Source organism: Cheilinus undulatus, linkage group 17 (genome assembly GCF_018320785.1).
Source record: "Cheilinus undulatus linkage group 17, ASM1832078v1, whole genome shotgun sequence".
Lineage (NCBI taxonomy): Eukaryota > Metazoa > Chordata > Actinopteri > Labriformes > Labridae > Cheilinus > Cheilinus undulatus.
In genome coordinates, this window is record NC_054881.1 from 17,734,666 (window position 1) to 17,757,790 (window position 23,125).

At 38.0% G+C, this 23,125-nt stretch overlaps 1 protein-coding gene across 4 annotated transcripts in view; it reads left to right on the top strand.

Moving 5' to 3' along the window:
- LOC121524730 (transcription factor 4-like) overlaps positions 1–23,125 on the top strand; it is a 349,074-nt gene that overhangs the window by 280,826 nt on the left and 45,123 nt on the right. For all 4 annotated transcript variants that reach the window (XM_041810216.1, XM_041810213.1, XM_041810215.1 and 1 more), the window contains 5 exons: positions 7,277–7,382; positions 10,154–10,302; positions 10,478–10,625; positions 17,799–17,869; positions 18,058–18,136. In XM_041810216.1, the coding sequence (XP_041666150.1) occupies positions 7,277–7,382; positions 10,154–10,302; positions 10,478–10,625; positions 17,799–17,869; positions 18,058–18,136 (553 nt within the window). The remainder of the gene's footprint in view (positions 1–7,276; positions 7,383–10,153; positions 10,303–10,477; positions 10,626–17,798; positions 17,870–18,057; positions 18,137–23,125) is intronic.

Genomic DNA, 23,125 nt, shown 5'->3' on the forward strand with positions numbered 1-23,125 from the left:
TGTGAGTTCAGTAAGGTCAAAAGTTCTAAGGACAAACATAGAGCTGGAGGAGATTTCTCCTACTCCTCCTCCTCTTTTTTTCATTCTTTCTCCGGAGCTGAAGGAGACGCAGGGAGGTTGAACAGATGCTCCCCACATTTGGAGACAATAAGGAAGAGATGAAGCATCAAACAAGAAACAAAGACAAAAAGCCTCCATTTTTTTTTCCTTTCTTTTTTCCTCTCCATTTTCTCTCTTTTGTTTCCGTTTACTGTCTTTTCATCCATGTCCAACTTTCAGCGTTTCACCTTGTTCCATTTATTATTTTTCCACTGAACAGAACCCTTCAGGGCTAGGCAGCTTTTCCATCTCTGGTAGTTATAACTGAAATGCTGAAGAAAATATGACGTTTCTTTTCTTTTTATACAGTTACATTCACTTTTCTGAATAATCCCTTCATGTTCGTTTTTGCATTTTTCTTTTTGGCTTCGAATTCACTTACTCTTGATGCAGTTCATTGTTGTTTTTGTGTTAACACCTCATGTTAGGGTCGATAACATGGACGGTTGGTTGCCCCTGACATACTTTAAGCTTTGTTAGCTCAATGAAGACTCAGTTTTTTTTTTGTGTGGACTATTTATTTTGTCATTGTGTTACTGTTTACTGGTTGGTGTTGCACAAAGTATGTGGTACTTCATGATCTTGGTGCTTCTCTAACTTTGTCGAACATTGTGACAGCAGTTTTGTCATTCAGCTGCTTCCACTTGATTCTACCGTGGTTTCTTCAGTAATGCAGATGGTTCTGTTTTTATTAAAATTGTTTGTTGTTGAACTGAAAAAAAAAAAAAAAAAATTTAACTGGTTTGTCATTGGAATAAGAATAAGACTCTTCTCCAGGATTTTCCTTTATTTTGCCACATTCCTTTTAACCTTTATCTTTATAAGCCTTCCGGGGCTGCCTGCTGAGAAGCATCCCCACAGCATGATGCTGCCACCACCTTGCTTTACAGTGGGGATGGTGTGTTTGTGGTGATGTGCAGTGTTTGGTATCAGCCAAACACAGCATCTTGTCTGATGGCCAAAAAGCACCATTTTGGTCTCATCAGACCAAAGAATGTTTTTCCGCTTGACCATGGAGTCTCTCACATGCCTTTTTGTGAACTCATGGTGTTATAGTAGCCAGGAATATTGATCAACCTGTGACACAGGTGTCTTTATACTGCAATTACCTGAGGCACATTCACTTCTTGATCCCTATTTTACTAACTGTTATATTGGCCTCTGCCTGGGGCCTCCAAATAACCAAAGCCGCCCCTGTCTATTTTTAGAAGTGAATATTATTTTATTTAACCAAAAAAAAAAGGTGGAAAAAAATCTATGACTGATGATAATAAAAGATTTGTTGGTTTCTGCTTCAATTCCTGTTGTTTTGTGGTTTGTGGTTTTCCAGTTGTCAGTGAAAGGAAAACAGTGTTGAGGTTTTCTCTGATTGGCTCAAGGTCAGCTTGCTAACTGTGGGAATATCAATACTACTGAGTGTGTGCGTGATGGCGTGTGCGTTACAGGAAGTGAGCTTGTTATTGTGTCTCTCTACATTCCTCAGACTTGAACACGCGCTGCACCTGTTCCTGTCTGTCTCTAACACACACCCGCTCTTACATAAACACGCACAAGCGGCCACATACACACCAACGGCAGCCTTTCGTCACTAGTCTTAACAACGCAGTCAATGGGAAAATATGGCTGTCACGGCATGAGGCATAAATCTTCATAATTTCAACAAGGACAACACAAGCATGCATGCATCGGTGTGTTTTTGTGTATGTGTTGTCGTGAAGGCTTTGGGTCAATAAATGTGGTTTTATCATCAGCTCCTAAAGCTGGTTCTCAGAGGGGAAGAGGAGGAGGAGGAAGTTTAGGGGATTGTAGTTAGCCTTAATGACATTTACAGACTCTGTGTTCACTCTGTGTGTTTGTGCATGTGTGAGAAAGCGCAGCTAGTGGAGGATTCAGATGCATCTTGAACTCCTGCAAGGTGCATTGTGGGAAGGAACAAACCTTTCCCCACTAATTAGCTTCTCTTAGCACCTTACATCTGTTCATTTCAGTTTGTATGTCTACATTGTTTGTGTGTGCTGTGTGTGTGTGTGTTGATGTGTGGGCGGCTTGTTTCCTTATCTCAGTCTCCGTTCCCACAGTTCCCAGAGTTCCCTGCTCCTCGGAAGTCTTGATTGTTGAAGCGTTTCCCGCTTTCTGTCCACTTTGAGTTGTTTCAGAAAATAAGCACAATCAATGCAAGGCTATTCTCTGGAACATAACTTCATTTTAGAGTTAGCCAGTTTCTGGTGGTTTTGGTTTCCCTGTGAGCAGGTGCCAAGTCTCGATGGAAAAGAAAATCACCATCTCCATAAAGTTTGTCAGTAGACAGGAGTATGAAGTGCTCTTGAAGAATATCAAGACTCTGGACTTGATTTGGACCAACACCAGCACATGGCATTGCGCTCCATTTCATTAATAACTCTAAAACAAAAGCACTGGACTTTAAGAAGCTCAGACTCAGATTCTGTGAAATGCAAAATTTACCAACAATGTTAAAAGAGTGCTTTGGGTCAGGGTCCTTTCAAGCTTGAGGTTGTCATTATTATCTCAGTACAGGCCAATTTCTTTTTCAGTCAGCAGTAAAACAAACATCCATCAGGCCTCATTCATGAGCTGAAGCCTGCTATCAAAGCAACTTGGGCTTTGTACCACCTCAGCAGTGCCACAGGCTGATTGCCTCCATGCCACACCACATTTATGACTTTAATCCTAATCCTTGAGTGCATAAATGTACATTGGAAAAGATTTACATATCTGCATATGTTTTTATCTAATTGGTCTTATGTAATATCCTCCTGAGATGTGACTACATTGTTACATTTTGGCTTTCCTACAACATAGTAATACATTCTGCTATTATAGTTTTAATGATGATTGTCCAGAATTTCCTTGAAAATTGAGAAATTTGCTTGGAATATCTTGTAAATTTTTTAGAGTTTTCTTGTAAATTTTGGGGATTATGTTTTAATATTTTGAACAGCTTTATTTGGGTACTTTCTTGGGAATTTGAGGAATTAATTTTTAAATTCTGGGGAATTTGGTGGAAATTTTCATGGGGCATTTCCTTTCCACACCTTTTCTTAATTTTTATGAAGTTTTAACAGAATTTGTTTGGATTTTGAAGGGAATATAATTGTAGGTTTTCCGTAATTTCCAAGGATTTTTTTTTTTTATTTGATATGAATTTGGGGGAATTTTTTTAGGAATTTTTTTAGGAATTTTCATTAAATTTTGGGTGAAAAAATGTATGTACATCTTAAGAATTTTTCAGAATAGCTTTCTGAAACATTTCAGGAGTAGCTGAGGACATTTTAGGATATTTTTAGAGGTTTTTGAATTGTCACATAACTTTTTGTTAATATCTTATTTCTTTAAAGAAATTTTACCGGGATCTCCAGGATTTTTAGAGGAAATTTACTTATACCTGGCCTTCACAACTTGTGGTACATCATCAGAAAAAGAGCTAAAAGGTCAAAATTCACTAAAAATGTATAAAAGTGTTAAAAATCTATCATTTCCATGTGCTGTAAAGTAAGATAAGCCAGTTGTCCAAATATGCAGCCATCATTTTTAGTGACAACTACTTCCTCTTCAAAGACAAGATTAAGGTTTTATACAAATAAATGAGAGAAACCAATAAAAGCTCAGGTCTCAGGAGGATATTCGTACATAGCAACAATTTCATGGTGATTATTGCACGGACACAAGATCTCAGAGAAACCTGCATGGTCAAACAGGACTTTGGCAAAAACAATCAGAACAAAATGAATGTCTTCAGCTGGCGGCGGGCCTTATTATGACACAGTAGGTCTTGCATGAGAAGCTGCTTACCTCAGAAGTCAGAATTAAGAATGGCATCACAGCTAAGTTGACCATGTTGCAGTTACACAGATTAGCATTAGTGTTGTTGTCATAAATCTACAAGACGGTCCTCTATTTTTACTCTTCAGCTTGGCTCAGTTGTGTTTAACTTCACTGCCATGTTTGTGAGCTGTAAAAGAACACAACACACTGTTGGTGATGATTCCCAGTCTGCTTGCTCTTATCGGCTGCTGTAGTTTTTTTGTTGAAGGCAGTCAAAAAGGCAGGGTGAAAATTTGGCCTAAAACATTGCCTGGAGTGTAGCTAGAGACAGGGAGTCAGCATGGTAAGGTATGAGGTTGATGATCTTGAATAACAGGTGAAATTTAAATGGCTCTTTCAGGTGACATATCCTTACTTTTTAAAATAAAACTTTCAGCAGCTTTTTTGTATTTTCTCCTTGAGTATTGGCTGCAAAAAGGCAAAACTATATTGTTTTTTGTTTTCAAGCTGCTGCAGTGTTTAAGATTCTGTCATAGATTCTCTTTGATATCGTGGATATTGTGTCCTGAAGAGATCAACCTTTAAAAATGCAGCACATACATTCAGAGGGAATCAGTGCCAGTGTCTCCCTGAAGAAGCTCTCAGCCAATGAGACGGCCCTTAGCATCAGAAGGTTTGTGTTCGACTGAAATGGTTTGAGGCTGTTTTTCTGTTTTTAATAATTTCTCTGAAGGAGTGTGGGAAGTGAGATGATGTTTTTTATAATGCCCCCAAGTGTTTCTTTTTTCATCTTTTTTCCTTTTGTTCCTTCTGTCTGTGTTTTATCATCACATTTTGTTTTACCACATCTGGGCTCCGTGTGTATGCAAATACTCTCAAAGTTAACAAAGCGGCGCATGTCTCTCTCTCTTTCTGAGGGGATGGAGGTAGATTAGGTATAGCCGCGGAGCCGCTTCTTCATTTTTGATGTGAGTCAGTGGGAGACAGGGGGAGAGAGGAGCGCTCTGAACAGCTGTTACAGGGTTTGCGTCATGCAGTGCGAGCTAGCGTCATGGCTGAGTGTTCGCACGCTATGCACACGCTCACACACAAGCAGAGGCATGCTGCGGGGACCCCCAGTTGAAGGCATGACCAAACACAGGCATTGTGTTCTAGTGCAGCCGCTGTGCTGCTGAGGAGCGTCACCTGCTAGCAGGGATGACGGGCTGCTCTCATGTTTTAATGCAGCAGAAACGATGCACCGCTGCTGAGGGGGGGACGCTAAGACAATCACAGCTTTGTTGATGCTGTTGTTGATTTTTGTGTCATGAAACTAGTCAGAGTGAGCCAGCAGGATATGTGTTTTCACTGTTTTTGGAAGGAGCTGTGTGATTACTCATCAGGAGTCTTTGCAGGGTTCATGATTTTTAAAGTACAAGTTGATGAGTAAATAAAGAAGTAAAAACATTTCAGAAGTTTGAATTCCACTGTTTATTTTCCTCGCAAACATTTCCAACCTTTTGTTCTTTTTAAAAGTTGAAGAAAAGTTGAATCTTCTTTGCAATCACATAATTTTCAGCCTTTAAAGTGCGTTCTGTAAATGCACGGTTTATACATTTGCAAGTTTGCACATCCCTACTTCCTGTTGTAGCAGTCTTGACCTAACATCCTGGGTTTCATGTTATGATAAACATGTTGCGATGTGTCAAGGAGGTCAGGAGCCATGACAAAAAAAGTACTGTTACAGCTTTCTCCATCTCAGGAATTTCTTTGTCTTTGATAACAGGGATATTTGAGGTAATATTGATACTCAACTTAAAAAAACATACAATATTTTTGTTATTTATTTATTAATTTAGACCAAGAGTCTAAAAAGTCCAAAAAGTGCTATAAAATCTCCATTTAAATGCCTTAAATTGACAAGACAGTCTGGTTTCAGACTGTTCATCTGAGACACTGTATATCTCAGAACAGAAATAAACGCTAGAACTTTCAAAATAAAATCAGAATAAACTTTCGTTTAGGGGTCAGGTTACTCAAAGGACACCAAATGATACCAAAAGTAAAATTCAGTGAGCTATGTAACCTGATTATAAAACGTCTAATAGAGCTGAGTAAACAGTCTGTCTCCTTTAAACATTTGAATGCAGCTGACATAGCTTACTAGCTCCGTTAGTTGTGCAAACGATTTATATATGAGAGCTACATCGCTAACATGGTAAAATTTAAACTTACAAAGGAGCTATGTAAACTACCTATCTACATAGCTAAATTTGCTTTAGCTGTTTGCTAAAGCTCACATTGCTAAAGCTCACTAAGCTAATATGTGTAGCTAATGTAGCTAAAGCTAAGCTCACAAAGCAGCAATGTTAACTACATATCTATGTAGCTAAGTCAGCTTTAGCTATGTTTGCTAAAGCTTATGTGCTAAAGCTAAATTAGCTAAAGATAACTGAGCTGCATAGCTAATGTAGCTAAGGCTAAGCTAGCAAAGCAGCTTAAGCTTTAGCTTTGTTTGTTAAAGCTCAAGTTGAGAAAGCTAACTTAGCTGCATTGGTCTATTAAGTAGCATTAATTATGTAGCTCGCATAGCTATGTTATCCTCAGCTAAAGCTAACAAAGCTAAAGCATGCTACTGTTTGTGAAGCTACTTCTAAAACAAATCTATACATAATTTCATCCCTGATTAGACCCCTGACCTTTTTCTTTATTTTATTTATGAAATATGGTACTGTTGTGATTTCATGGATGTTACTGCCAGACTAAATTTATAAATAAAGTTGATGTTTAAAAAAAATCTAAAATTGGAAAAATGATGTACAGGCACTTCCTTTCTGAGATATACAGTGTCTTGGATGAACGGTCTGTGAGAGCGACCATCAGAGATGTATGGTCGGCAGCGCTTCTTCTTAAAATTGAGCATCTTTATAAAAAAAATGCACTATAAACTTATTTTAAATTGTGTCTTTTTTGAGTGTGCAAAATACGTTAAAGAGACAATCTGTAGAATTTTTGCAACAAAATATTTATGTATTTCTTCAATTTTTCAAAGACAGAGAAATTGACGACTCTGTTCAATAAAAATGGCACCTCATAAGGCAATTCACTGCCCTATCTGAATAAAAGCATAAAAAGCCAAAAAAATCATCTTAAAGTAAGAAAGTCTCAGCAAGCTGAAAAAATAACAGCATAAACAAAAAGGAACTCATTTGAAGATACTTTTTAGCACAGTAAATGTGAGAGGAAATGATGTCTGTCTGGAGCAGCTTCCTGCTGAGACTCAGAGGAAAACAACAGAATAGACTTTATTTTTATTCCTGTGTTTTTGCCTCATGTGACTTTGACTGAGATCAAGTCGTGTTTTTGTGAGTGCAGATTCCTGAATGACGTTTCTGTGTCTGTGTTTGTGTTGCAGGTGTACGCTCCGTCTGCCAGTACAGCCGACTACAACAGGGATTCACCGGGCTACCCCTCCTCCAAACCTCCCAGCTCTGGCTTCCCGAGCTCCTTCTTCATGCCAGGTACACACAAACTCCTACACACACTAGAAACCTAACTGTGGATCACAGACTTAACACAGCTTGGTTCTTTGGCAGAAATATGTTCAAATCACATTCCTTAAAAGTTTGGATTGTAAATTGTCATTTTAACAGCGTTAACACATGCTTTTGCTTGCCTGCAATATAAAATGAACACATTTTTAAGTTTGTGTGCATCAAAAATCATGCTTTTTCATGCTGTTTTTGCAAATAAGAATTCTTAGTCTCTTCTTTTCCTCAATCTCTGTGTATTTTGTGTGAAAATCTACTTCCAGAACACATGTATAGATACAAAAATGCTGTAAACAAGAAAAGAACTGATAGAAATTTAACAATACATTATTATGCACTAAGATACAATACAATACCATATGGTATCTATATGGCAGCACAATATAGTGTGGTGTAGAAGTGCAATGTGATACAATGTGATACAATACAATGTGATGATTATTATAACAATTACAGCAATATGATTTCAATATGATCAGATCAATACAATACTATACAATGTGATTCAATTTGATAAGGTTAGATGTGATCAGAGAGGATACTTTCATTAAGACCCAAAGGTGGGTCGTGGAGCAGTTTTCAGTGGGTCTTGATTGTGTGTCTGGAAAAAATGGTGGCAAAAGTCTATGAAGAACATGCATCCATGCCTTTTCTGTTACTATGCTTTCTTGTGATAATGGGTACATTTAAATGTTTTTTAAGATTTATTCTGGGCATTTTTGTGCCTTTATTTGATAGAGGAGGTGGATAGAGTTGGAAACAGGGATGAGAGCAGGGGAGAGACATGCAGTGAAGGGCCTCAGGCCGGATTCGAACCCAGGCCGTCCGCGTACATGGGGCGCACCTTAACCACTCGGCCACCTGCGCCCCCATTTAAATGTTTTATCAATATCGAAACTCATTTATCTCATTTCATTGCGATAAAAAAGCTACTTTTACAATGTTAATGAAGTAATTTCTCAAAATTTCTGGAAAATTGGCTAAAATTTACATGATCTATCATGGGGAAAGGAGGTGTAAAACATGTCATTTATTTTTTCCTGTCATAAATTCTGTTCCATCCAAGATCTTCATTGCAACATTTTTATTTACTAAACGTGCACTGTCAGAAATTTTTGGAAATCTGGGGCATGATTTGTCATCAACAATACTGGTGGGTCCTAAGGCTGGTCTGGCTCATAACCACTGCACTACAATACTATAATATATGGTACGATACCATATGCCATATGGTTTATTCCTGTTTAGTATGATACAATACAGCAGGATAAGATAAATTAGCTATGATTAGTTACCAAACAGGATGATATGATGTGATATGATAAAATATGATGATACACTGTCGAATCATACAAATGAATATAAATCAATACATTGCGTTCCTTAAGTCAATTCCAAATGGCCGTGCTGTCTCGGGAAAAATGTTGTAAAATAAAATGTATACATTCTTGTTCTTTTGCAATGATATTTCTTTAGTCCCTTCATTCATTTTCTATTTATGGTCCAAACTGTAACATTTTTCATTAAATACACTGAAGTGTTTGAACATTTTGAAGAATTTGGGTTGCAATTTCACTTAAGGAGGTGGAGGTGGGTCCTCATGCACAGCCAGTTGAGAACCCCTGCGATAAAGCCTGATACAATGCAGTGGGATCTGAGTCAGTACGTTACAACACCATACCAGACAATACAAAATAAAACAGTATTATAGAATGTGATGCAATGCAAGTCAACACCATTAGATATGATACGAAATGATATGAAACGGTACAAGACAATAAAAAACAATTCAGAATGATACGATGGGATGCAAGGCAGAGTGATATGATACAATACAAAACAATACAGATACGATGTGAGTCGATACGATAAGAGTCGATATGATCTGATACAATACAGCAAAATATGATGCCATACAATATGGAATTAAATAATAATAAAAAGTGATACATTGTGAGTCAATGGGAATTGATGCGAGTCAGTACGATCTGATACAAAATTAAACAGTATGATACAATGCGATGTAATGCAATAGAATGCAATACAGTATACCACACAATAATAAGATAGCTTAGATAAGGAAAGCTGGCTCGGATATGGCATCATTTGTGCAGTACCATACCATGCCATATATTGCAATACAGCATAATCCAATATAATTTAACAAGGTAAGAAATCCTAGTTATGGCAAGAGTTGATACTGCACAATACAAATCAATCAGTCAATCTTTGTCTGTAAAGTGCTGATTCATAACCAAACTGAATGTGATAGGATGATGCGATACAATGCGATATGATGTGGTACATGTAATGTAATGCAATGCGATCTTTTTGCCCTTAAAGTCTGCCTCTGGCTCAGTGGCATTCATTTAGCTGATATATTAGCATCAATAAATATCATTTAAAAAACTGAAAATAAGAGAAGCATTTACCAATAAAAACCATGAACAATGCAAAATATGTTTTTGGCACTACCACCTTTGCACAGGATTTGTGTAAAAAAATAAGAGCTGCATGACTCTGTTGCACAACCAACAGCCTTAAGAAACATTTGAGATTTGAGCATAGTTTGAGTTTTTTTTAATAGTTCCCAATGCATTTGGGGAATTCAAACTCAGAAAGGATCATGTACTGCTTTGTTGGATGACATGAGAACAAATACAACTCAGAATGTTCATAATGCATGGACAATCAGCAGCATCTCTCATGTACCTGTCCCTCTCTGTGTCTTTCTCCATCAGATGGTCACCACAGCGGCGATCCCTGGAGCAGCAGTAGTAGCAGTATGAGCCAGCAGGGTTACCATGGCAGCATGCTGGGGGGCGGGAACTCGGCCCATGGACCCTCACAGAGTTCGTCCTACTGCGGGATCCACCCTCACGACAGATTGGTGAGGGTGAACACTGAGCATGAATTCAGTTGTCAAATCATATGATCCTAGTGCATCATAAAGGCAACTTTTTTTAAAATATTTTATAGATAAATTTGGTCTTTTGAGGGTTTATATTGTAGTGTTATTTTTCACACTGCTAATGTCTCATTTTGCTTTGCCCATTTCTCTGCAGAGTTACCCGTCACATTCATCTGCAGACATCAGCTCCAGCCTTCCTCCTATGTCCAGCTTCCACAGAGGAGGAGGGAGTGGCAGCGGGGGTAATCACTATAGCACCGCCTCTTGCACAGCCCCCACCAATGGCACAGACAGCATTATGGGTAAGTCACTTGTGTACACTTTAATTAAATAATACGGGATGTTATACATTGGGTAAAGACATAAACGTACAGCTCTTAAGGAATTCTGGAAAGCAACATGTCCAGTTTTTGTACCTCTTAAGCTCAAAGCCAAATGCTAATAACAAATGACCACCACCCTAATGCTGGCCACATACTACGTGATTTTAAGCCTGACTGCAGGCCAGATTTGCCCACTTCGACCATTGTGGGGGCACGTCCGGAGTCAAGATTTGTCTCAGACAGTTATTTGCTCAAATAATCTTTAAATATATCATGTCAAATGTAAATATCAAACATGCTTGATACCATTCCTGCTATTTTACCATTCTGACATTAGCATTTGGCTTAGTACTGCCTCACTGCAGTGCTGTAGAAGTTTTGTTTTCATCTGTTAATGATAGATGATCACTCATACGAGCCAGTGTTTATGCTGAGATATTTTTAAATGGTGTTGTGCTTTAGACCAAGTTTTGAATGAAGACATTTTCCTTTGCCAGAGCTGTAGACTTCAGACTTGAAGACTTTTGACTCCACTCCACTTGGACTTGACTTTGAGACTTAACCTACATGACTCCTTTTTAAGACCAGCCATGACATTTAGTTTAAACTCAAGACATCTTTAAGACTACTCTTTACCTGTTAAAAAACAAGCACCTCAGAGACATTCAGCTTATAAGACCTCAATGACCGACACAAGACCTTTGTTTAAGACCTAAACAAGCTCTGCTGGTTGTTACTCTTACCCTAAACCATCTGCAGCAACTTTTACACATTGTTTATGAGCTTGCATGATTATTTCAGAGTCGAAGTAATTGATGTTTTCATTCCTGCATGATGTCTTGGGTAAATTTGCTGTGTTTGTGTTCTGACTTGATGGCCTACATAGAGTTATTACTTAAAAACAACCATCACTGGTTATTTCTGGTCAGAAAACCAACCATTAGTTTGACCACACTTTAATGAACCACTGCTAAACCAGCTCTCAGATTAGACTGGGGTAATTTAAACCACTAAAAACTTTGTTTCACTGTTAGAGGAGAAGGCCGACAGTGGAATATAACGGCTTGACCTTGACATCTCTGACATGCACAGCATGCCATGAGGACCCCTTGCTTTGAGTCTCGTAGAACAAATAGGATGGCAATAAGAAACAGACTGAAGGTTTGTTTTCATGGGAAGACATCTCCAACATTCCTCAAGATATCACACACGAATACACACAAGCTGGACCATATGAGCGTAAACACACGATGAACCCTTAATAAAAAACATGACTCTGTTGTTTAAATACAAACATGTGATACACATTCTTGCACACAGCCATTAAAATGATAGTCCAGTATTTCTGAAGAAGGGTTCTATGTTGGCTACTTGTCTGCAGGAGGCGTATTAGCCACATGAGATGACAGTCAGTGCAGCCCCGTTTAAGAGAGTGCGGTCTGAGTGCCACACTAATCATTGTTATATCATAACCGTCCATGGCAGACTTATCATAAACCACATGAGTGTAAAACAATGATACATGGTCTTGTAGAAAGCACAAATTCATAAGACATCAGCCTTGCTTTTAAGATAACATGGTTTATTTGCAACCTTTAGTAAAAGAACGAATCTACCCACAATCCTAGAGTGTCAAAACAATGTCTCTGATTGGTGGAGCCAGCTATCACGGCCCCCAGGGATCTCCAAAACTATCTCTGATAGCCAGATCATTAATCTGAGACACTGTCTGTTTAAGAATGGTGCTGTAGTTTTCCATAATTTGCCTGTAAATTTTTTTTTCCAGTTTTAGATTAAAAAAAAAAGCAACTTTATTCATACACTAAGTCTGGCTGTTACATTTATGAAATAACCACATTGCAAACATAAGAGAGCAACAGTTCATAAATAACACAGAAAAAAAAAGATCAGTGGTCTAATATGGGATTATGTTATGTATAGACCCATTTTCAAAAAGAGTTACATACTGGGTAGCTGGCTTAAGCTACAGTAGATTTAGCTCAAGCTAACATAGCTACACTGCGTAATTAGCATTACTACATAAGTAAATGTTGCTAAGTTAGCATCAGCACTGTGAGCTTTAGCAAACATAGCTAAAGCTAATGTGGCTACTTAGAGAATGTAGCTTATGCTGCTTTGTGAGCTTAGCTTTAGTTTTATCAGGCAAGTTTGCGATGTAGCTCTGTTAGCTCTATTGGCTAATCGGTGTCATGCTGCTTTATTTGAACTGCACTTGCCTGGCTATGCTCTGCTGCTCTCTCTGCAAGCTGCTCTCCTCCACCCCAGCTCTTCCTAATTCTGCTACAGACTTAACCTACGCCATCCTGCTGTCATTGATGCCTGCTCTGCTCTGGGGTTTTTACTGCTTCTCTCCCTGCCTTATGCTATCCTTATCAGTATAGGAAGAGCACGGACATTGCTGTTTCTGCTTGATGCTTTCCTTGGAAGCATGTGGAAGTGCAGGGGGATCCAAGAGCAGCCACATCGCCAAATGTCAATAACGGAAATATATGCTGATTAATAACTGCTAATAAAGAAATATGTATAGCCACAAATTATGTGTTTCTTGATAAAGTGGCCCTGACTAAAGTGCACATTTGCCATGAGGGAAGGTCATAACAATAGTGTTAATGAAAGAGCCGTTTCATTCTGAAACCACACTAGATTTCTACATATTGATGCTATATGACAACTTGTGGTGTTTAACCCTACATGAATGATAATAACTCTTTACACTCTAAATAAGAATAAAAAACATCAATCTGAGAGTTTAAGAATCAAAATCTCTTATTAGTGTTTTATGCATTTTAACTTTGTTTACTCTGTTACTAGGGGTGGGAGAAAAAAATCGATACAGCATAGTATCACAATATTTTGTCTGGTGATATATCGTATCGTTTTGTCCACCAAGTATTGATTTTTTTCAAAGTTAATTGCTAATATGAACTCAAGTCTTTGATAACGGAAAAATAAAATCAATTGTTTGGACAATTGTTTGTCCAGTGAGGTCGGCAGAGGTGACGGTCATAGAGCAGGAAAAAAGTTAGTACAACAAACCTGGCAGCACCAGAGGAAGGACATTATGAATGTAAGCAGGGCATGAATGAGATGGACATGACACATTAGGTTTGCAAGAAGTGCTACATGAAAATAAAATACTGCATTAATAAGACAAAAATAAGGGCAAGACTAATGCTAAATCAGCTAAACAGTTGAAAAATGGTATAAATCGCAATATATTGCAATACTCACTCGCAATACTCACTGTGTTGCAAAGTGTTAAAAATCACAGCAATATTGAATCGTGACTCAGGTATCGCAATAATATCATATCATGGGGCCGCTAGTGATTCCCACCCCTATCTAATACCAAAACAACAAACTGGCACAGTCAGCCTCTAATAACATGCAGCTTTGTGGCAATAAAACCAGCACTTATCCCAGATATCAAGCTTATGGTGTTTGGAAAGTCTTTATGAAAGAATAATCAACCATTAATAGAAAACTCAAAAATGCATCAGTCGTGCATAAAAGGAAGTAGCTGTTATGAAAATGGCTATTAGATTAAAACATAAAATGGTATTAGTAAACATCAAAAAGGTTTTCATCATCCTGCAGTGCAGCTATAAGCTCTCATTTATGAAAAAGATTTTCTCCTGCACATGTTCTAAATTATGCATCAAGTCAGGATACAACTCTGTGAGTCTGTGCGAGTCTGTATGTAATCCCTTGGATGGTTTACTAGGCCAGTGGTATGGCGTGAGTGAGACATGAGGCTTTAACCCCAAAACATATGCTGCTTCCTGTCTCTTTTCTTTCTCCCTCTCTCTCTCTCTCTCTGTCTCTCTCTTTAACACCTTAAAGAAGTCCGGTCTTGCCAGTTTCTGTAATGGATTCATTTACCATGAAAGGATGTTGTGTTTTTTTTTTCTCTGTGTGTTTGTGTGTGGCGAGTCTGTGTCTAACTTGTGTGTGCGAGCGTAAACTTTCCATCTGGGAGCCTCTATCAGGAGAGATGAGCTGTGAGCATGTCAGAGTTTGAGCATAAATGTGTGTGTGGGCGCTCATCTGGTCCTGTGAGGTCACTTCCTTCCTCTCTGGCCTCTGTCCCCTTCAAGTGTGTGAAACAGATTTAGATGTATTCAGAGAGTCTTAATTACCTCAGAGTTTTATAGAAATAAGTGCAATTATCTAATCATTTCTCTATTATAAGGTGGTAATTCTAATAATATGTTAATTAGTCTTAAAAAATCAAGTAATTCATTGTAATATTGTGGCACTTCTGTGGTAATTATGCAATATTTTACCCTAAGCCTAACCCGCTAATCCTAACCTTCATAATATTATGGTAATTTTCTGTTAAGTAGGTGATGTTGCACCCTAAGCCTAACCCTCTAACCCTAACCCAAACCCTTATGATACTGTGGCAGTTATCTTGTAGTTGGGTGGTAATTTAACTCTAACCCTAAACTTCTAACCCCACCATTATGATATTGTGGCAATTCTATGGTAATTAGGTGGTATTTTACCCTAACCCTAACCCTATAAACCCTAACCCTTACCCTTATAATACTTTGGCAGTTATCTTGTAGTTGGGTGGTATTTTGCCCTAACCCTAACCCTCATAATATTGTGGCAATTCTAAGGGAATTAAGTGGTATTTTACCCGACCTCTGACCTTCATAATATTGTAGCAGTTCTCTGGTTATTAGGCAGTATTTTAGCCTTACCCTAACTCTCATATCATTGTGACAATTCTCTAGTAATGAGGTTGTATGTTACCCTGAGTCTAACCCTCACAAAAATGTTGCAGTTCTCTGGTAATAAGGTGGAGTTTTTTAAAGTGTACATGAAAACAGCAGTGACACATTGATGAAGAAAACACCAAAAAAATAGCTTAAATAAGCAGATTAATCTCAAGGAGAGATCTATGCAGTGTAAATTCTTACAATGGAGAAACATAATTCAGATTTTAGACAGTAAAGTTTGCCAAATTCAAACAGCAAACATATCTGTCCTCATAGTGACGGGTTTGGTTTTCTAAATTTGAGGTTTCTTAATCCATATAGCTAAAAACTTGCTGCAAACCTTCCTGTAATCTCAGTGCTTTATGACAGTAGCTCGGGTTCAGTCCTGCCATCCCTTTTCATATTTTTTATGTTAACATTTTACAAACTTGACTTGGTATTTACTTTTGTTAAAAAGAACTTGTTGGAAAAATAAAAGATTAGAATGTGTAAAAATTAAAAAAGAAATAGGATAATTTTCTATATGAATTGCTTTATAATTCCTAGGTAATTTCTTTATTTCAGACCACTAAATTAAAGTGAGCCCTTTTTGAATAGTTTAAGTCATTTTTTGAGGGTCAGGGGATTAGGGTTAAAGTACTGAAAAATGAATCCTCTTCATTTTTGTATCTTTTGGAGTGGTTCTAGTACTAGTAATCCATCGTACATTGTCACTAATCAGGAATTAAAGAGAATATATGCACATCTAATTTTGACAACATCAGAGCGTACATCCCCCTTGCAATCTTTGGCTCCTCCCTTTGGGGGTGCCTGAACCCCAGGTTGTGAAGCACAGCTTGAGACCATTCATGCCTAATAACCTTAGATATCATAAAACATGCTTTAAAAATGAAATATAGTCAAATGTAGCTCCTTGTGTTAAGTACAACTTCAAGTAAGTTAAAGATTTTAAGCATTTTAGAGTAGAGCTGAACAATTTGGGAAAATAATCTAAGTGTGACTTTTTTTCCCCAATATTGGGATTTCATATGCAGTTTTGTCTTTAGTTCCTCATCTTATATATTTTCCAGCAAACACAAGCAATAAGTCATTCTATCCTACATAGATATTCAATTAATCAAGGGCTGAACAATTTTGAAAAAATACTGAATTGGGATGATTTTAACTTGTATTGCAAATTGCATATTGGTATTGTATTAAAGGGAATGATCATTTTTAAGGTCATACTCATATTTTATAAGAAAAACATACAAAAAGGAACACAGTATAACTTTTCATAGATTATTCAAAAAATATGGTACTTGAATGATTGACTGATATGTAATGTATGATATCTCTGCTGCAAAAAAGTGTTTTAAACTGCTATTTTGACACACATTTCATGTTAAAGAAGTATTACTCATTCTGCAATTTGAAAATTGCAGCAGGCCATATTGTAATTGAATCTAATTTGCTATTAATTGCCCAGCCCTATTTTAGACCAACACCTCACAATACATTGTGACCGTTTTAGGTCATTGCAGGGAACAATTGCAGTGGTATTGCAGCTCGAGGTGGGAGGACTGACAGTCTTGCAGTGTGCCTAACTGCTAATAGTGAGTTTTACAGTGCTGCAAGCTGAAAAATGTGAAATGGGACATGGAAATCTTGCTTGAAAGGCTGTAAACACCAACTAATATTCTTGGACTTTCTTCCTGTATTTAGAGAGGACAGGACAATGGGTAGAGTAGGAAATCAGAGAGAGAAAGTATAAAATGAAGTCTCCTTCAATTGCAGTTTCTCATGGCAATTTGGTCTTAATTGAGCTTTATACAGAGTCATGTTTGCATTCTTCTTGGGTTTAACAAAATAATTATTAAAAGTTTACATACCAAAAAGTGTGACTAGGATGGGCCTGGAGGCACCAATTTTTGCTTTGGCATGTCCACGATCACAAACAGCTGACTGCTTTTTCCGTCTTTCTTCACAACCTTTTGAACAGCCACAGTGCAATAAAAAATGTCTCTAATATGGCTTATGACAGAAGTCAATAATACAAGTACCTTTCCAACTGTACTTTGCAACAGTCAACTTCTTAAAAATTTATGTCAGGAGCTTCTTATTGTTATTTGTTTCCTGCATTTTAAGAAAATGTAAGAAAAAATTGAAATCAAGCTATCCAAAACTACCTCCCGGTGTTTTTATGTGAGGACAAAGAAGACAGATCCATTGGTAAAAGTAATTGGATCTTTGTAATGTTTGTATAATGATGTGTTGCCAGTTTGAGAATGGAACGGATGGACCGAGGGTGAAGGAAAAGACAGACCAATTAAAATATTTAGTCAACAACATCCTTATTTACAAAAATCCGTCCATCTTTTTCCATGTTTGTGCGTGTTTGTGTGTTTGTATGTGTGTGTCACAGCAAACAGAGCACAGAGCGCGGCAGCCAGCAGCTCTCAGACAGGAGACGCCTTAGGAAAAGCACTCGCATCCGTAAGTACAGCGCACACAAACAAACGCATACAGATGTGAGAGACCTGTTCAAAATTTTTAAATGCCTCATGATTTCAGAATTAATTTGGCCTCAATCATCTTTCCTCTGTTTGGTTTTTTTAGATTTCTGAGTGCCTCTTTGACTTCATACTTGTGTTTTTGTTTTTTTGTTTTTTTTCTTTTTTCAGATCTACTCTCCAGACCACACAAACAACAGCTTCTCGTCCAATCCCTCCACCCCTGTCGGCTCGCCTCCCTCCCTCACAGGTAACACCAAACACTTCCCATCCAACCACAGCAAACACTCAGCAAACGCAGATGGAAAAAGCAGAGCGGACTTGGACTTGTTTGAACTTGTTCCAAAGAAATTTAGACTTGACTTGACCAAAGATGACTTTTTACTTCCCTTGACCTCGTCTCTAGGGACTTGAGACTCCATTTTTGAGTGACCTGAGACATGACATGAGCTTTCTCCAGATGACAATTTAAACTTGTTTCCAGGCTGAAAATTCCAGAATGACTTTAGACATTATTTCATCTCCTTTTTTGGAAAACCTTAAGATGTGACTTTGACTTTCCTCGTAAGAAAAAAGACCTGAACTTGTTTCATTAGACAAAAGACTTGACTTAAGCTTCTCACTAATTACCTGAGACATAAGTTGTACTTGTTTCGAAAGACTTTGTGTTGTTTTTAGGATTTAAATTGAGGTTGCCTGTCCTGTGCATACGAAGAAAGCCTGAGACAATGAGAGAAGCAGTAAAAACCCCAGAGCAGAGTGGGCATCAATAACAACAGAAGGACACTGATCAAGTCAGAAGCAGAGTAAAGGAGGAGCTGGGGTGGAGGCGGGTTACAATAAGAGCCTTGCAGAGGGAGCGGCAAAGCGCAGCCAGGCAAGAGCAGTTTAAATATTGCAGCATGAGTTAAAATTAGCCAATAGCATGGTCAGAACCAATCAGCTGGCGGTCAGCTTATGAGGACTTGCGCAGCTAGTAAGCTGGTCTCATTTATATGGCAAGGCTATACACTTGATTTTTTTATTTTATATTTTTTGGGCTTTTAATACCTTGACAGAGGAAGAAAGTGGAATCAGAAATTGGGGATGAGAGACATGCAGATGTGATGCCGCAGGCCAGACTCAAACCCGAGGCGCCCACATACGTGGGGTGTGACTTAAACCACTAGGCCATCTGCACCCCTAACACTTGATTTTTTTCCTAAAAAGAAATAAGACCTTGTGCTTGTTTCTAAGACCTGAAACAAAACTTAACTTGGACTTGCTTTACATGACATGGGCCAAGGCTAAGACTCTGCCAGGAAACATTAGTCAAGGACACAAGAAAAAAATCTGGACTTTATTCCACAGGACTTTTGGACTAATTTTAAACTGCTTTTAATTTACTTTTGTGACTTGGCACTCGCGTTGCACGATCTTTAGACATCACATAATCAGGTTTTTGAAGGATTAAGACTTCAATTCTTTTAAACTGACAAAAGAATCAACTTCAACCTGTTTAGATCAACTTGATATTTGATACTGATACTTGATATTATAGACTCATGGTAAATAAAGGACTGGATATTAGCTTGTTTTTCAACTGACTTGATATGATTGGAATTTATTTTGTACTGGTTTTCAATAGCTTGACACTTGTGACCTTTGTTAGATTGACTGAAGACTTGGACTGAGCTGTTTTCAAATATGCAGGGAGAATACTTGTTTTAAACTATGCAAATCATGATTAGGGCTTGCTTCTTGTTATGTTAGACTCAACTTGAGATGATTTTAAGTCAGTCAAGACTTGATTTGGACTTACCTCACATCGCCATACTTGAGTAGAACTGGTTTTAAATAAATGGTACCATTCTTTGACTTGTTTTAGATGATGTTAGGCTTGGAATGTACTTGTTTTGACTGATCAGAGACAATATTTGCATTTTCCAATAGATGTAAGACTTTAATTGGTTATTTTTTTAAATCATTACTGACCAGGATGGAATTGTTTTTAAGGAAACATGGCTTGAACTGGTTTTAAGTGGCATGAATGTTTATTTAAACTGGTGAAACTGACAATCGGAGACAGTTAAAATAACTTGGGATAAAAGATTGACAATTTTGAAAAGCAAGTATTTAATTTAAAATGTATTCAGAAAGTTGAACTTAACTTGACTAGTTTGAAAAATCTTAAGACACATTTTAATCAGGATTTAACTTTTGACTTGACTTAAACTGGTTTCAAATACTTACCAGTGATTGTATAACTTTAGATAAGACATGCACTTAATTTAATTTTTCAGAAGTTATTTTTCTTTAATTGCTTCTAGTTACTTGAGACATGACATGTCAATGTTTCAGATGTCCTGAGATTTAGATTTGAATTGTTTTATCGCACCACGACTGATTTGAATTATATAAAACCATTTCTGGACATGTTTCAAAGGACTTAAGACTTAGTTTGAATTTGTTTTAAATGACATGGGACATGACTTAATCTTTTTTAAAAGGACATAGGACACATGAGACAGGCTGCAAAACCATTTAAAGAAGTTAAAAGTTTACCTGAACTGTTTTTAGCTTTAGTAAATAATCCTTAAAGTTGGGTACAAGTGACTAAGGAATCAGACTTGTTAAAGAAGACTAGAGATTTCTATTTTTGCAGCCCAGTGAGAAATGGAAATCAAACAAAAAACTTCATTTTTATACTTTTATTGATCAATTTAAGGAACTTTTGCATTTAAAACACAATAATAAGACATAATATAAAACAATAAGAAAACATAATAGCTGGGTCTTCCCTCTACCCCCCTTCATCCTCCCATTATTTCCTCCAATTACTCCTCCTCCAGGCTAACATTGTAAACTCTCCCTGCTCCTTAAAGTGAAAAATGACTTTTCCTAATAATAGTTGTGTCGAATTTGTCTCTAATTGTCGCCGCTACACACACCGTTTGATATTTCTGTGCCGCGCCTTGTGACTGATAGCTTTAATTACGAGCACCACTTCGACAAATCGCTCACAAACCTACCGGCTTTGCAAACACGAGGCCCCCACTCCCCCTCTTTCTTCTCCTCCTCCTCGTCATTATGGCTGCCTGGGATATTGCCTGCTAAACCATAATTGGTGTTTATCATTGTGTCAGAGTTACTCCACTTTTTACAAATTAGAAATGAAGCCTATTAGAGAAAACTACATGCAAATTGATATCCAAGGCTAATTCTGCAAGGGTGTTTTACAGTGTTGGACTTGGAATAATTTACCGTGCCGTTTAATACATATATTTGTATTTGCACATGAATGTACCCAGGTGATTATTCATTAATTAGCATATGGAAATGAGCATGTAATATGAATAAAGGAGAGGGGAGAGAAAAAAGACTCAGAGACAAAATGGGTAGACAATGAGAAAGAGAAACACGAGCTAATGAGATGAAATACAAGTTAAAAGGAAGAGATCAGGGGTGAGGGCAGAGAGGAGGTGAGAGGAGAACAGAGGAGAACAAGAATGTGAAAATTACCTGCGTTCGATCAAAGCCTCCCAGCGGGAGTTGGGCACCAGTGATAAAACAAACTATCACAAAATGCAGTGGTTATGTTTTTTTAAACAAACATACTTAATTATGTTCTCTTCATGGGTCATAGTGATTGGGAAACACTATTCTTTCAGACATTGGTGCATAACAGTTGTTTATGCACTGCAGACAGTCACTACATAAAAACTCCGGCAGGTCTTTCATGTATTCGTGTTCCCTGAAAACTGACTGGACCAGTGGTTCTCAACTAGTCCAGCCAAGGCCCCTCTTCCACTTCGTTAATGAGGAATTGCATGGGTTAGGGTTAGGTTCTAACCCTGACAGGTTTCAACCAATAGGGATTAAATCTTGCGGGTTGTTTCACGTTGGGGGCCTGGTCTCGGAACTGAGGACACTTTAGTAAGAGTCTGATCATTGTAAACGCACCATACGTGGGCACGGTTCCTGAAGACGTAGTCTGGGCATGGTAAATGTAACCTGGCCTGCCAGATAGACTTTTCACATATCCATGACATCGGATATGTTTGGCATCCATCGGGGCAACAGCCCATAGACATTTGAGCAGACATAGCCCTTAAAAATAGAAACTGAGAGGTTAATGGGACTAGCATTCTGTCCGTAACAATCATTGCAGGCCAATCAGATTGACAAAACATATGACATACAACATAACTAGGGTTGAGTTTTTTCCAGTACTGGTGCCAAATTGATACTCTTGAAATGGTGCCAGTGACTCAAGGGTGTACGAACCGATACTTTCAAGGGGAAAAAAGTAAAAAGTTGGCTAGTGTATTAAAGCTGTCTCAGTAATGGTGCAGTAATTGATAGAGATAAATATCTGGAAAAAAAAAAACATTCCAATAGAACATGGGGTAAGAAAGTGTGGCAGGGGGTTGGGTCGGGGTGGCAGGGTACCAAAATGAGGCATCGAAATCTGTGTTATAATTTGGTTTAGGTACCGAATGTGTTGGTATCAGCACCATGTTGGTATTGGATTTTGATACTCATTCCTATACATGTTGCAAGCTTAGCAGGCAGCTGTTATTGTTGTTCACCATCAGTGGAGCCAGTGGGCCACTATAGCTGTAGCTATAGTGGCCACGTGCTACCCCCTTACTGTCTTTAAATACTGCTGATTGGTCTGGTCAATCTTTGACTGGGAACAAGCATTTCAGCTTGAAGCTGTGCAAGATGGCCCTGCCTGGTGACAGACGTGGAATCTGGACAATCCATCGGTTCTTCAAGGTTATAGTTCATGGGGTCTCGGGCACAGATGTGGACAACTTGGTGCCCGAGTACAGGGTACTTTATATCAAACAGAGTTGTAAAGGTAATTCTAAGCATCTTCTGTCTCTCAAAAAAATGTTTCTCCATCATTTCGGGAAAGTATCTCCAGCCTGTTACATAACATGTACGGGATATGATCCCCCAGCTTGGCAGGGTCAGTGGATACAACTTTAAGACACAACGGCCTGAAGGTCACATAGCAGAGCTTATCTGTAAGGTACCTATGCTGGGGTGCTAGCATTGCTAGTTTGAACAGAATATGATCCAGTCTGCATTGAGGATGATTTTGATATCAACTTAAGCCAAAAAGAAACAGTCCATGAGCCTGTCTCACCTCTGTTGTCTTAATGCTGTTTAAACCCCTCTACATGCTGATCCGTTACCAATCAGAGCCTCATATAAATAGTAATATTCATGCTCCTTCCCCCCAAGCCCC